Genomic DNA, 15,040 nt, shown 5'->3' with positions numbered 1-15,040 from the left:
TCAAGTGCAAAGCTGCAGATAGGGTGAAGAGTCCAGGAATCCTTTGTCACCCATATCCATGGGTATCTACACTCTGATGCTCAGTCTGTTTTCAGACACTTGTAAGGTTGATTTATAACCTTCCTGCCACCCTTCCTTCACTCCCTTTCTACTACCAGCCTCATAATCTTTTATTCTCAGCTTCTTTCCATGGCACTAATCACTCTCTACCGTGTAACCTAGTGCATATTTTATTCCTACTGTGGCTTCCTCCTTTAAAGTCCTGCTTTGCTGCCTACTCAGTAGTTACCTTGATATGTTCACATGCTTCATAGCTGGGAGTCCCTGAGGTCCTTCTCCCTCTTCCACAGCCTCCTAACCTTCCCTCTATAACACAGGAATGGTCATGAATATCTGCCCAGTTCTTTCACATTCTTCTTTTAACCACAGTAAATCTGGTCTTCCACTGCAGTACTCTGCGCATATCAAGAGGACTGAAATTGGTGTACTTAAGGGAAAAAAAATCCAAACAGCTCTGGTCTTTAGCCTTCACTTACAACATTGTCCTACTGACTCCACTGAACAAGTTGTGCAAGTTTTTGACCTTACCCGTCTGCTTCAGTAGCTACTACATTTAGCTGGGCTTTGTCCTCTTTTTCCTTTCTTTCTTGCCTTATTCTTTTTTTTTTTTCCTATTATCTGTTTTCTTGTTACTTTCCATTATATCCCTCCCTTGTCTCTATCCTTTACTGTTGTCTTCAGATTCTCTTCTTTGGGTCTGAAATTGCTGTCCCTCTCCAGTTAAATTTGCTCTTCTCAGTGTGCTGGCAGCAAAGTGAAATGTGATGAAAACCTGATCTCTGAAGGGTTCTTTGCTGGCATAGCACAAATCAGATTTTTAGTAATTTTTACTTTGCTTCCAGCACACTAATTGAATACAGCAGAGCAGAACAGCAGGGGACAGAAACAGAAGACACTGAGTCCTGACAAAGGCTTTCTCTAGGGGTAGGTGTTCAATTAGCATCTCTTATTAGACGGCAAACGCTAACTACCCACAGACAATGAAGCAGTAGATCATTCACAGATTGAAAAGCAGTGAATATGTACATCTGTGGATATTCAAGCAAGTGCTGAAATCGTGGGCAAAGTCGTGGGGGCCAGGCTGCCTATTTAAAACATTTGCATTTTAATATAGAGTTAGAAACCATCAACTTAGAAGAGGCTAGGAGCACATGTATTGTACCTAAATAAAATTCAACATGTAGATTTTATCTGTATTCATTATTTATTATGACTGTCAGGGTGCTTGTTGTGACCCTGTGAGATTTGGTAAGTGATACCGGATTTTTTTTTCTGTTGCTGTTAGATTGCTTTATAAGCAGTTGAAAAATATGTTATATTTGCTGTATTACTTCTCCGCGTAAGCAATTGTAGTAATTGCCAGCAAAAGGCTAAGGGGTTGAGAACAAATGTGGAGATATATTACAATCTCAAATGAGAGCAATTATAAATAGAAGAAAACTGGCCCTGAAAATGAAAATGGAAACAGACCTAAGTTGACTATGAAGCCCATTTGTAGGACACTTTCCATTTTAGGATAGTGCTTCTCTCATGCAAATATTTGAACATCTGGATGTAGACAAATCTGAGATACCTGTCAGTAGATCACCGAGTCACGTAGTATTAAGGTTTTCAAAGAACTGGAAGGAGAGAGGCCAGGTAAATACATGCTCATTTCTACACTATAAAAAGGTCAGATACCTTGTGTTCCTGTGCATTTACTCTCATATGCTTATTTTCATTGTTTATTTATTCATTTATTGTTTGGGGCATTATAATGAGGAAGTTCTGCTATTTGGAGAGACAAACAGGAAAGAAGGTAAGAGCTGTTGAGTTTCATGAGGGTGCTCCTAGAATCTGGATTCTACTTCAGCTTTTTTTTGTTTAATTGGGGTTTGGTTTTTTGGATTTTGTATCCTCCGTCTTGTGTTCTGGGGATTTATTACGTATTAATAATAATTTCTGATTTGTGGGATACCTTTGGACTTTCTCCCTCCTAAGCTGTCAGTATATATTTATTTTACAGGGTCTTATGAAGATTCAGCAAAACATTAGGTACCTTCTTAAAATTAAACAGATGCCTGGATGCCTTGCTAAATGCAGTAGTTTTAAAGTTAAACCTATGCCGCTGTTGTTTACTTATTAAGTTCCTATATTCACACAGCTTAATCCAGCAACCTCTTATGCTACAGCTAATTCCTAGGTACAACTCATGTAAGTGGCAGTTGTGCCCCTTAGGCAGCCTAGTCCTAGTTTGGGATGACATGGATGACTGCATTATTTGGAGATTATCTCCTGTGTATTATCCTGCTCCTCCCAAATATACGTTGTGCATGGTGCAATCTGCACTGTTTATGGTAGACCAAGGTTTTTATTCCTTTTCAGGGAACAGGTCTATATTGAAGGTCTCTTCTCAACCCTGGGGTTGCAATAACATTTCTTCCTTACTGGAACTATGATTGGGGTGAGCTGCAGGAAAAGCTTCTGCCCTGTCATTCAGTCTTTTACTCTTCATCCAGTTACCTGGTCACAATTTGTAGCCTCTCTGTAGCCTGCAGGAGATCACTTTTTTCCATATATTTCTCAACTTCAGCTCAAGTATCCCTCCCAATCTTGACAGCAAGAGCTAAATGATAAAATGGCTGTCTAGACATTGCTATATTGCTGTTCTTAGAACTAAATAGTCTTTTGTCTAGATGCCCTATAAATAATTGAGACGAGCTAACTCTTTGTGAATTAGCACTGCTTCCAATTTTTTAAGTGGACCAGGATGACTGCTGTAAAAAGTATCCAAGGTTTGTGATGTTTCCTTGTTGTATAGTAAAATAGATTAATGTTTGGGGCTTATACACTATTACAGTCAAATTGCTGCTCTAAAGACAGTTCATGATTGCAATGTCTTATTAGAGTACTGTGATTCGGTTTGTATTTCTGCTGGCCTCTGTCCTGCTGCTGCAATTTAACTGATACATGTTTTTAAAAGACTATTACTTTGCATATTTTTGTTGTTGTTTAATTTCTTTTAAATATAAATATAAATATAAATATAAATATAAATATATATAAAAGCATGCTGTCTTTCTGAAGGAAAATGGGATGGAGAAAGGTGTCCAGGCTAGCAACCACTAAGAATTCAGTGGTTTTGTTTCCAGCTCTGCAACAAATTTCTTGTGTGACCATGGTCAAGTTGATTAACCTCTGTGCAAAATGGGGACAATGAACAGCATTTACCAGTCATAGGTAAAACTAGCTAAACATAACAAGTTCTGCAAAGTATTTTGGGATTTTTGATAGGTAGATAGTGTGTCTGTACTGAATGACGCAGAAGAGAGAAATGGTTGGAGCAAAAGGCTACAGCTGAAAAAATGCAAGAAGGAAAAAGGAAAAATATGAGTTAAAGAGAACAGAGAGGTTGGGAGGAGTGGAATGATAGAAACAGTTGGGATCAATTGGAGGTGATTAATAATAGAAGATGTGGGCCCTGTTCAGAGTTAATAGGGCAAGAGAGTAACACTAGGATAAATGTGTTTGTCTAGCTACATCTAAACTGATGAATCCAAAGCCATTTCTGAACTTTGGGAATCAGCTATGCTGACCAGCTTTCTTCAGATTTCAAGGAAAACAACAGTGAAATGATGTATGGAAATCAAAAAGGAAGTATTTTCTCCAATGCATACTTTACATCTTTCATTAAGTGCTACAAGCTAGCATTGAAAAAAATAACATGAAGGAGAACATCATTCTATAAGAAGGATAGTTGAGCTAAGCTCTCATTTAAGAAGCATGTTTCAAAATGGTACATTCTTCATGGGCTTAGGAGAAATTTTCCCTGCTCCCCACTAGAATCTTCCATTTGCTACTTCAGGCATGTGGAATTGACTGCTAAACATCAACTAAGACATCTTTTTTTTTAATTTTATTTTATTTACGTTCCTGTACCATGGTTTTCATTATGATTTGTAAATATTCATTTCACACACCACCTTTTATGCATAGGAGCATGATGTATTCTGAAATTATAAGTCTCAGTATCCAAATGCTGTTTTAATCAATATTCTTATTCAATGAAAAAAAAACTATACATTTTTACTTTTATTTCCGAGCTCATTCTCCAACATTTTAAAAAAGATATGAGAAAACAAACTGTAACATTCTGAGTGGTTTAATCTAACATATTTTAGATGGCTGTAAGATTTTGCATTTACTGCTGCTGCTGAACAAGTTTTAGATCACTTTTTTGCTATCACAAAAAGTTCATGATTTGCAGTTATGAGATTGACTAGAGATGCAGCAATTGATAACTGCCTGGATGTAGAGTGAATGTGTGAAAAGAAAGTTTAGTAAATAAAGCTGGTTTTTGGTAGGAAAGTATATATATAATGTTAAACCAGGTGAAAAGTTTAGTTACAAAATGTATCTAGTTGCAGTACTTAGCAGAAAATAATCTGTGGTGTTCTGAAACACTACTCAGTTGAAGAGTCTTAAATTGGACTATACTGATCATGAATAGAGACTTTTATTTATTTATTTTTACTAATAACTGGAAATCCATTGCAAATTGCTTTATCTTACAAAACAGTTAAGAACACTTTGGTGGGTAGCTTGGCATCGTGTTGATATAACCTCTGCCTGCGTGCAACACCTCAGAACCGTTTGTATGGAAAACCCTTGGATAGACTCCTTTTGGTCTCCAGTTCAAATGGTATTACCCAGGAAAGCAATTCTACCATGTGCTGAGCACCGTCAGTTCCTATTATCTTCAGTTTAAGTGAAGGGGCACAGCCCTTCTGAGGAGATGCAAAGTAGTGTCAGCTCAGATTCTTAAGATGAAATTCAGTTCTTTGCAGAAGGCCTGCACAAAGCCTATGTATCATTTAAGTGCCACTTAATTCTTTATAATGGAGCTTGGAGTGGATTTGAAGAATCTGATAGGCTTTTTGCTGTCTTGTCTGCAGAGGGCTGAATTTCACCCCTAGTGAATATACACAGTAAAAAGGCAACTATACTGCCTCGGGAAATACATTGTATTCCTTTGCTTTGACTAGTGTAACTCAGTTTCAATTACTGATAGAAATTCTTCCTAGTATGCTGATAAAATCGTTGTGTACATTGCTCCCTCCCTATATTATATATTTAGCTTCGCTGTGATACTCTGCTATAATGGACAAACTGAAAAGTGAAAATGCAAAAACAGATGCGATCCCACAGTCACGAATATGGCCTCTCTTTTGCGATGGTGGCTGCCTGTGTGCAACAGAACAAGGCGTCTGTACAGGCTTCACTTTAGACCTAAGTGTGAGGGTGCCCGCGGCCTGCTTTGGCAAATGGCCCAGGAAATGAGGCCTGTTCCGAGGGGAACGTGAGAGCGTGTGTGTTTGCCAGGCTTTGGAAACGAAGCGAGGGTCAGCTTGAAAAGCTGGGTAAAACAGCTAGGAAGATCTCCGACCGGGGGGGAGACCCAGCGGGGTGGGCAGGCGGGTGGGTGCTGCCCGCTCAGAGGGGGTTGGCAGGGCGGGGCGCCCCCCGGCACTGCCGGGGAGGGGATGGGGAGAGCCGGGTGCCCGTGACTGTGCGCTGGAAGTGTCTGGGATTAGTTCTGAGGGGGTGTTTAAGAATTCCCAAGTGTTTGTGAACACTTCGTGTCTAGTGCTATGGTTTACTTTTTTGTATTACTGGCGTTGATCCTGCACTGCTGCTGGTTATGTGTCACTAATAAATTAATAAACCATTTTGATACTGATTTGCTTTAAACCATGTGAGGGGAGTAGCTTTTCTCTGCAAAAGAAATTGCTCCGATTCTCAAAGCCTAAATGCATGAGCTAGTCTATACACTTAGCACAGAAATGTTTTAGACTTTAAGTTCTGTAAAATACTCTTGGTGTATTCTAAATTTGTGTGGATATAGCCAATACCCAGAGCAAGGATTCCATATACTTGTGATATTACTGATAGCTGCATTCTGAGATAGCAACCAAGCAAACACTCAGAGTCATTCACAGAGGAGAGAAATTTTTTTTTAGAGATTAGTTCAAATTATGTTTCCAGGAAAGCCTCGCACCTGAGAACGTAGAGGCAATCTGATACATATTTTTTAGTTTAAATGGCTATTCAGTCTTTCAGTGATCCTTCATATTGTTGAAACATTGATAGAAATAGCCATTTTGATATGTGAATTGCAAAATATATGCATGCAAATGGGTGAGGTTTGGTGTTAACATTTTACTGAGCTTTTTCTGTAAAGCCTGCAACTGGATGCATGCCTTCACTCAGAAAGGATGAGGCTATTATCTGTTACATAGGAGATGTTAGCCTTGAAAACTGATATGATCCAGTTCTCGGTAGAGCAGTACCTATGGACCCCAAGCACAATCCAGATTTCTGTATTTTATGTGCTATAAAATCTTAGTGGATTTGCTTCAAAAAACTGTAGTTATGAAAATTGTTTGGGAATAATTCCTCCAGCGGTACATATATTGCCTAAGGAACAGTGCAAATTCCTATGTAGACGTTTGGGAGCTAAAGTGGTTTTTGTAATGAAAATCTTAATATGAATTTCAGATTGAGCTTCCACTGAAAGAAATCAGTGTTCATTATATTGCTGGAGCTTACCAACAATTGCACCGGGACTGAGGACACAAGTTGTTTCATGTCAAAGTATTGGAAAGGATTTTATTAAAAGACTTTAAATTACACTTCTATTTCTTGCCATAATCCAGTGGCACTGGGAATTGTATTCTTAAGTCCTTCCAGACAGAGGAAGTCAGGGGTGTAGGGAGGCTGAAACACACACTCAGGTGAGCATACGGAGCTGCAACTGCCCCTGGGTATAAATGTCTGCTTTTAAGCGTCTTGGACCCAAAATTAATTTGGAGCATCAGAAGCTTCTTGTACGCTTATCTTTGCCAAGTATTTCTCCTGTAGTTCTCTTTTTGTTGGGCTCATGACTGTTGAAGATACATCGTGTGTATTGGTGTCACACATCAACATAGAGGAAGACATTATCTGTGTCCCTGGATGTGGAACTTGCTCTGCCCTTGAATCCTAGGGCACTTACATACAGACTGAGGTGGTGAAGCTTTCTTATAGCCTAGCCCAGGATTGCTGAGATGATCTCTGAAGGAATTGAGCACCATTTTCTGTGGATTGCAAGCCTTACGGTATAAGCAAAAGATAGATTGTTTGTTGGGGCTTACCTTGTTTAGCATGAGTATATGGCACCATGCAAGTGAGTACATCTCTGTATATGTATTTTATAAAAAGTATCCCAAACTAACATTCCCCCCCCTCCAATTTTGCCTACAGGGGAGAGTGAAAGGGTAAGAAAATATTAGATATTAGTCATATTGCTTAATATTCTACTACAGAGGTGAACTCAAAAGAAGTAGTATTATAATCCAGAAAGAAGTCTACAGGGATTAAACACCCTTTTCTCACTGCCTTGAAGAAAAGTTTCTCCCTACAGCTCCTCTGCATCTACTTCAATGCAGTCAGAGCTCTGTTGTTCCAAGACTAATTGCTGTGTATGACCTTGAGGAAATTTTGCAGAACCAGCTTACTAGAGACACAGGCATTAAGAGGAGCCACAAAACACACAACACACCACCTTTCAGACAGTTAGGGACCTTCATGAGTAGACTTCCTTTCCCTTGTAGTAATAGGGTGTTTTTTCCAGTCTTTTCCCTCTGCTTATTGTCTCCTTCCCCATGATTTCCCAACCTTTACTTCATTCAACACCTGTCCTTCTTATGTTCCTCCTTTCTGCCCCTAACTATGCCCCTACCATTGCAAGTTATCACAGAGTTTCACAGTTGCGGTCATTATGTTGACCCCTCTGCCTGTTTATTATAGCTTTTCTCTTTCCACTCCGTCTCATGTCTATTTACACTGCAAGCACTTCAGGATAAGGAGTGTCTTCCTAGGTTTATAACGAGTCTAACACAATGGATCCCAGTCATAGGTAATTTTTAGGCTACCATAATGATTAGTTAGGACAGTAAGTATTCAGTTGTTAGCCCTTCCAACAGTATTTCCTTGACTGTAAGAAGCATGGAATTAGAAAATTAGCTGACTTTTATGTTTTTTCAATTTACAACAGAGCTGTCTTTTGGTTTATTGTTGTTTTTTAAGTTCTTTTTTTATTATGAAATTTGTTGGCACAGCAGGTGTTGTAAATAATTTTGTAAATTGCCTACGGCTGTCTACATCATAACCTATGGCTGCATTATCAGATGATGAAAATAGACAACTCAAATGAGAAAGTGTTTAGAGATAAGTGAAATGTGAATTCTCCTGCCAATTGTTTTTGGTTGTTTTTTTTTTTTTCTTTTCTGTCCCATAGCACGAATTATCAAAACAAAACAGTGGTGTGAAATGCTTCCATGTTTAGAAGGAGAAGGCTGTGATTTGCTAATCAATAAATCAGGCTGGACCTGTACACAACCAGGAGGACGGATAAAGACAACCACGGTAGGTCACTTCTCTGTTCTATATTTCTTCAGTTTCTCATTCACTTTAGTTTATTGGGAAAAAAAAAGAGTGAGATTTCTGATTGTTTTTGAGCACAGATATGTAAAGTCTGTTGCCTTATAATTAAGATATGTACCCAAGTGTGCTTCCTGAAATACACAGCAATGTTATCACAAAGACAAGAAAAATGTGTAATTTCCACAGTTACTAAGAGTGGAAATTATATCAAGGTTTTCTTAAAAGGCACCAGTGGTTTAACTAAAATGTGTATTCAGCCTGAAGATAGTATCTTATTGCTTCACTGTACAAGAGTTTTCTTATGCTGAGGAAGTGTAGGGTATAAAAGTGAACACGTGGTCTAGCAGGGTAAAAGAAAGCTTTCACTGGGAATTGGGGAGAAAATATTTTTGCTATTCCCACTGTACTGGAAAAGCAAGATGCACAAATAGATCTTTAATTTTCAGTGAGACAATCAGTGAGACCTATAGAAAACATAGTAAAAGAACCCTTCTTTCAGCTTCCTTTGGTCCTGTTTTGTTGGTAAACCCCTCAATTCTCTGATTTGGTGTTTTGGGGCACGTGCTTGTAGTGAAGCTGAGAGTATATACGACGGTAATACTTTCTAAGGCCTGTAATATATCAAACAGATTTCTAGAAAATGTTCTCAAATGCCAATAATTCTTTGACTTAAAAAATGGAAAAAAATCTGAAATGATATAATAGAGCAATATTCTGATAGCTTGCTAGACCTCTTGAAATGATTTTTCCCCCTATAATCTTTTTTTAGATTTACATGGATCTTGAGTATAATTTAAATAAGTGCAATTTCAAGAATATTTAGTCTTAAAAGTACTTATCAGTGAGGGCTAAATTAAGGCCCATGCAAAATTTCTCTGTCTGAGCAGGAGACAGACGCCAGTAGAAAACCTTTTATTGTTTTAGAATACCCATGTTTTTGAAAATTAACATGTTTTTCACTTTTTAAAAAAGAATGAAGATTTGATAGTGCTTTATGAGAAACTTACAAAACAAACTTTATGAATTGTGATCACTCTTTTGATGCTCCTGTGTTTACCAGGCATAATATTCACTATGGACAGGGCTGTAAAACTTAACTCAGTCTCTGAGGTCTTACTTAAATACTGTTTGCCTTTAGATCCTTTGCATTCAAGTTATGCAAGACTGACATAAAAAAACAAAGGAAGGAAATAAGTTTTTGAAACATTAATGCCAACTTTCAAGGGCAAGGCAACCTAATACAGTAACTTTGTCATACTTGAAATATTATCTTAAATCTCGTTAATTCAGGGGTATTTTCTGTCCCTGAGGTAAACAGAAAACCCATGTACTGTGACACATTGCCAGCTGTCATTATAGTACTTTATTTGATGTTTTATGCTAATGGCATGACTGAGTAATGCAAAGTAAGCATTCAGTATCTATCTTTAATGAAGTGATTCAGATATCCTTTCAGATTAAACACCAGAAGCCTGATTCTGAACTCTTACTTCTCTGTGTAGCTCTTCAATGCTATTGACATGAATGGAATGACTCATGATTTTGATTAACGTAAATGAAATCATAATCATGCACCATCAGAAAAATTAAGGCCATGACAAGTTTACTGTAATAAAACAGACTCTCCCCCACACAGAGACATCATTGTCATTGGTGAGGAGAGATTCTGCCAGAGAGCCAACTGTAGAACAGCTCTGAGCATAAGCCCTCATCTAACATCAAGCAGTCTCAAACAGTTGGTATCACACATGCAGACACACAACAAACACACAGTACTTTTCAGTCAAGCCAGACTAGCGACTCAGAATACTTAAAGAAGCACTGAATCCAGAAAGGGAAAGGGGAGAAAAGAAAAGGAAAAAAAAAAAAAAAAGAAAAAAAAGAGCCCAAGAAACCCCAATCTGTAATACAGTATTACTAAAATATTAATAATAATAAAAAAATGTTCATTTGTTCTTTAGCCACTTTGTTGAAGGGTAATAGTTTCAGGAACTATGTTTTAGGATGACTCTACGAAGTGCATGACTGTGATTAAAAGAAAAGAAATTTTCTAACAGAAACACCAAGATACATTATTTACTGTGGCAGTACTCTTAGATCAACATCTGCTGATGCAGTCAAGTAATTTCTATTTCTGCTCGTAATGAATGCACCTGAGTTGCCAGGCCCATCATGGCATGTAAGTGTAACAGGAAGGAATTCTGGCTGGGAAGGGCCAGAAAAATGGCCACCGGGTAGTATGGGGAAATAAATGTCCAAACATATTGAATCAATTTTTATACAATAAATTTCTGTTATTAAGTAGAAATAATTCCTCACCACATCTCCAGCAACAGCCAGATTAGGTCCCTAATTTGTAAACTATCAGTTTTGTTAACACACATTTGTTAATCTAATATTTGCAGGCCTTTCCTGCTAATATTAGTTTGTATTTTGAAGATACTTGGCAGTAGGTCTTGCATTATCATAGAGGTAGTAGATCATGTAGCAGAGAAATCACTGTTTGGTAAATGCCGAGACAATAATTTGCCACCCATACTAAAGCCAGAACAGTATTGAACTCTGATGGACTGAGACTAGCTGTTGTGATAATACCAGCTTTCACACTGGTTCCAGGAGGTCGTGTAGAAGTGTAACTTTAAGTACTGGGTTTAGAAGTAGCATGTGGAAAGGTAGAACTAGTGGAGATCTTATGTAGGACAGGAGTTCCTTTTTATGTGAGAATATACTTTAGGACTCACAGTTAAATACGTTTCTACCAAAAAAAGGAAGAAATAGGATTCGTTTTCTGTAGATGGGTTTAACATTTAGTATTTTTTCTATGAAAATACCAAGCAAACAGCAAATGAAAATACCCATTGCTCCAAAGCAAAAGTGCAATTTCTGTAAATTGTTTGGAAAGCGCTGCTGCTGCTTTATGCTTTGTGTCAAAATTGTTTAGACTTCCTATGCAGAGCCAGATTTTTTCACTGCCTGGCACTTTTTGTGATCACCCCTGGAAATAATGCAACCAAATCAGAATTCTCTCCTCACATGGGTAGCAGTGTTTTATATCCATTTTGTGCTCACTTTGCACAGCTGTAAATGACTACACAAGGTGCAAGGCAAAGGAAAATCAGACTCAAAGTATACTCTAAATGGATCTGGATGTCACTTCTGCCCTGTCATCCTTTCTACAAGGTGTGAATGAACCAAAGATTTTTCATCTGCTAAGAGGCTTTTAGAATTGAGGATTGACTGGGCTAACTGCCAGTCTATGTATTAAGCAGCTGACTGTCAATACAAGGAAATAATATGGCAACTTGTAAAAGAAGATGGCAAGAGAATACTACACAATTGTTAGCACTTTCAACATACTAAGTACTTTCATGTAACAAATGTCTTTACGGTCACTTTAAAATCACCTGCCTTAAAAATTTCTTCTCCTTTTGCTATTCTCATTACTCTTTCAATTCTTTTTTTAAGAAAAAAAAAGAAGCTATATGATTTTTTAAAATAGTATGTAGTTTCAATAGTTCCAGAAGATATCCCTTTTTTTTTTTTTTAAGATATTGCTGAAGGGTCTGTCCATTTCATATTTCAAGTATAAAACTTGCCAGTGTATAGATGAGAAGATACACAATGTATTGGATTTACAGGGAAGATTAATTTTAGCACCAAAGTGTATATATGTTGTCAATGATCCATCACTCCCTAATTGTTACTTAATTAATTCCTTCTTCTACATGATGTGATTTCAATGCATGGAGCTTAACAGAACATTCATGCGCCAGTTCCTCAGTAGCTAACCTTTTAAAACCTTTGCAATTTTACTGCTAAATTAGCTGAAGTGGGAAATTAAGGAGTATGAAGAAGCTAAGAGAGAGCTCACAGTGGATAAAAGGTGTAATTACTCTGACATGGAGCTCAGTGCTTAGCTAGTAAAATTTACTAAGGATCTAGCTTCACCAAGGGACGTGACTTTCTTAATAGAGTTTACTTACACACAGAGCAACTTAGCATTCCTCACCATTAATATAAATGACATGCTGGCTGGGTTGGAAAGTCAATTTGTTCTTTACTCTGAAAAATACAATAGCTGTTTGTATTGGCTGCAATTTAAATCAAGATTTTTCTGCGGAGCTTTATCATACACACATGTATGATAAAGGTAACTCAGACAAAATGTACTGGTTTGCTTTTCATCACTGACTTACAAACAATGTGTTCTCATTCATACCATTACATTCAAAGTAAAAAGAAATATATATATGTTACATATTTGTAACATACTTGAGAATTTACTTTTTTTTAGACTGAAGACCAACTGGAAATGTCCTGAGGCCATGGTCTAGTGGTCTGAGCTTGGGACTGGGAGCCAGAAACTCCTGAGCTCTAATCCCGGCTCTGACAGTGACTCCCTCTGTGGCCTTGGGTAAGTCACTGAACCTCTCTGCCTCAGTTTCCCCAGCAATAAAAATAAGATTAACAATCATTAGCTACCTACCTTAGTGAATTTGGGAGTCCTGAGTTAATATTTTAAGAGGTTTAGAAATTCAGAATAACTTAAAAATAAAAATACTGTTATTTATAAATGTCCTTCCTTATTGGTGATATTCATGTTGTTGCTAGATATTCACATAACCCTGGCATTCCTGTACCTAGCCTCACCTACATCCCAGCTCTGAATGTTTCTAAATGTGCATTTCACATCTCCACAGGTCAGCTGATTTTATTTGGTTAAGCTGGTTTTGGAAGTTTTTTGACATCCCACCAGTTCTAGTTCCATGTCATTCCAGGACACAATGCCCACCAAAATAAGCTTTCAGGCAGCACCAAATTATTACAGTGGAATGATGCAGGCATGCATGCCATGCCAAATTAATTTTCCCTCTTCCCCTTGGTCAGAAGTGGTCCACTGATGAAACAGATACATTAAATCCACTTGTCAGCAGTTCATCTACCTAGTTCCCTCACTGTCCAAACTGTAACAAGAACACTACATACAGACCAAGATTACAGAGGTTATTTTTCAGGAGGCTGGTGTATCCCATCATCCCAATCCAAAGAATAGCTTTTAGAAACAAGCAGGAAGTTATGATCCTGAATTTTCCATCATTCATAGCCAAGACTGTTGGGGAATCAGAATCTTTGTCTATATTTAAGTTACGGCACCTGGAGTACATCCTTGCTTCAAAGTCCATATACGTGCACAATTGTGATTCCCAATGTCTTCTCTGTCTTCTCTTTTTCTGTGTGGCCCTCTTCATGATGGCATGCCTGCCACTGCCTTGTGAGAGATCTTAGCAGCAGCAGAAAGGGCTCTCAAAAATACACTTACGTGGTGAAATAGATCATTAACTGAGCCTGATTCTCTTGCAGATCATCCTTAGCCATGCTGGCTCTGAATTTCTTGTTAGATTTCTAGAAATCTGGTTTAAGAAAATCACTATCCTTATTGTCACTAAGAAACACCTGTACTCTTAACTCCTGCTGTCAGCCAGTTAGAGCTTCATGAGCTCTGAGTCCATTGCTGTGTCAGTAGGGTGATCCTGAAATTGCTATTTTAATAAAGTTTTCTGAGACCACTACCATGTAATTGGAAGCTAGCCTGAAATACCTTTTATCTGTAAAAACATTTTTATGTTCTACTTTTATATTTACCTACCAAGTTGAGAAAGGGTAGAACATGAACATTTTCTGCAGAATATGTTCTGCAGATATTGTTAAGGTCAAAAAGTCATGATATTTGGATGTGTTACTGTACATATGAACTACCAGAACTAGGTTACTCGTAATTAACATCTCATTCTGCTGTAGCTGCATATCTCCAGGATCAGTCCTAGTCATGGTCTAGTGCTTTAACTAACCGTTCTAATATTTTTTTGTTAAGTTGATATTCTTCTCAGTAGTGCTACCATTAATAATGAGAGAAAATACCAATTCTTGATGTGCCATAGCCATGTGCTTCAGTGTATACTCTATAGATTTGTACCCCAAGGCCTAGATTCACCCTGTTATTTATTGCCATGGCTTTTAAGAGATTTGTGTGCTCCACTGCTGTAATTGTTTACAAAAGGTATCATAATTGACAAATGGGTCATCATTGTAGTACCAGAACGAGATTCCTTTCTGTTAATTTCCGAGCAAGTTAGCATGTTAGTTGGATGTTTTAAGTCTCAGAGAGGTTAAAAGTCATGTTTCTACTTCTTGTGTTAGAAATTAATAGTAGCTCAAGACAAGCACACAAGTAGAGTGGTGGGATGGTCTTTGTGGCCCCATGTGTTAACATGTGCACTGAGGAAGCTAAAAAGAAATAAAATCCTCATGAAGCTGAAGAACCTAGAGTGGGGCCATGCTATTGGTTCATAATATGCAAGCTCTCTTGCATATTAATACTGCTTCAACTAGTACAGTCTCTTCAAAGCTGTGTACTCCTTTGTCATACCAATGTACTGAAACCCACCCATTCTATTCTCCATCATCCTTATCAAAATACACTTCTTTGTGGCAAATAACTGATCTTCAAGTCCTAAAT

At 37.8% G+C, this 15,040-nt stretch overlaps 1 protein-coding gene across 1 annotated transcript in view; it reads left to right on the top strand.

The window, feature by feature from the left end:
- The window catches only part of FAM19A5 (family with sequence similarity 19 (chemokine (C-C motif)-like), member A5), a 239,977-nt gene extending 229,904 nt beyond the window's left edge, over positions 1-10,073 (top strand). The window contains exons 3-4 of the mRNA XM_010581080.1: positions 8,378-8,505; positions 10,026-10,073. Of these exons, the coding sequence (XP_010579382.1) occupies positions 8,378-8,505; positions 10,026-10,073 (176 nt within the window). The remainder of the gene's footprint in view (positions 1-8,377; positions 8,506-10,025) is intronic.
- The last annotated feature ends 4,967 nt before the right edge of the window (positions 10,074-15,040 follow it).

This window comes from Haliaeetus leucocephalus, unplaced genomic scaffold, assembly GCF_000737465.1.
Source record: "Haliaeetus leucocephalus isolate CR32 unplaced genomic scaffold, Haliaeetus_leucocephalus-4.0 Scaffold751, whole genome shotgun sequence".
In the NCBI taxonomy this organism is placed as follows: domain Eukaryota; kingdom Metazoa; phylum Chordata; class Aves; order Accipitriformes; family Accipitridae; genus Haliaeetus; species Haliaeetus leucocephalus.
Note: the sequence above shows the minus strand (reverse complement) of the source record. Positions and strands in the feature narration are given on the sequence as shown.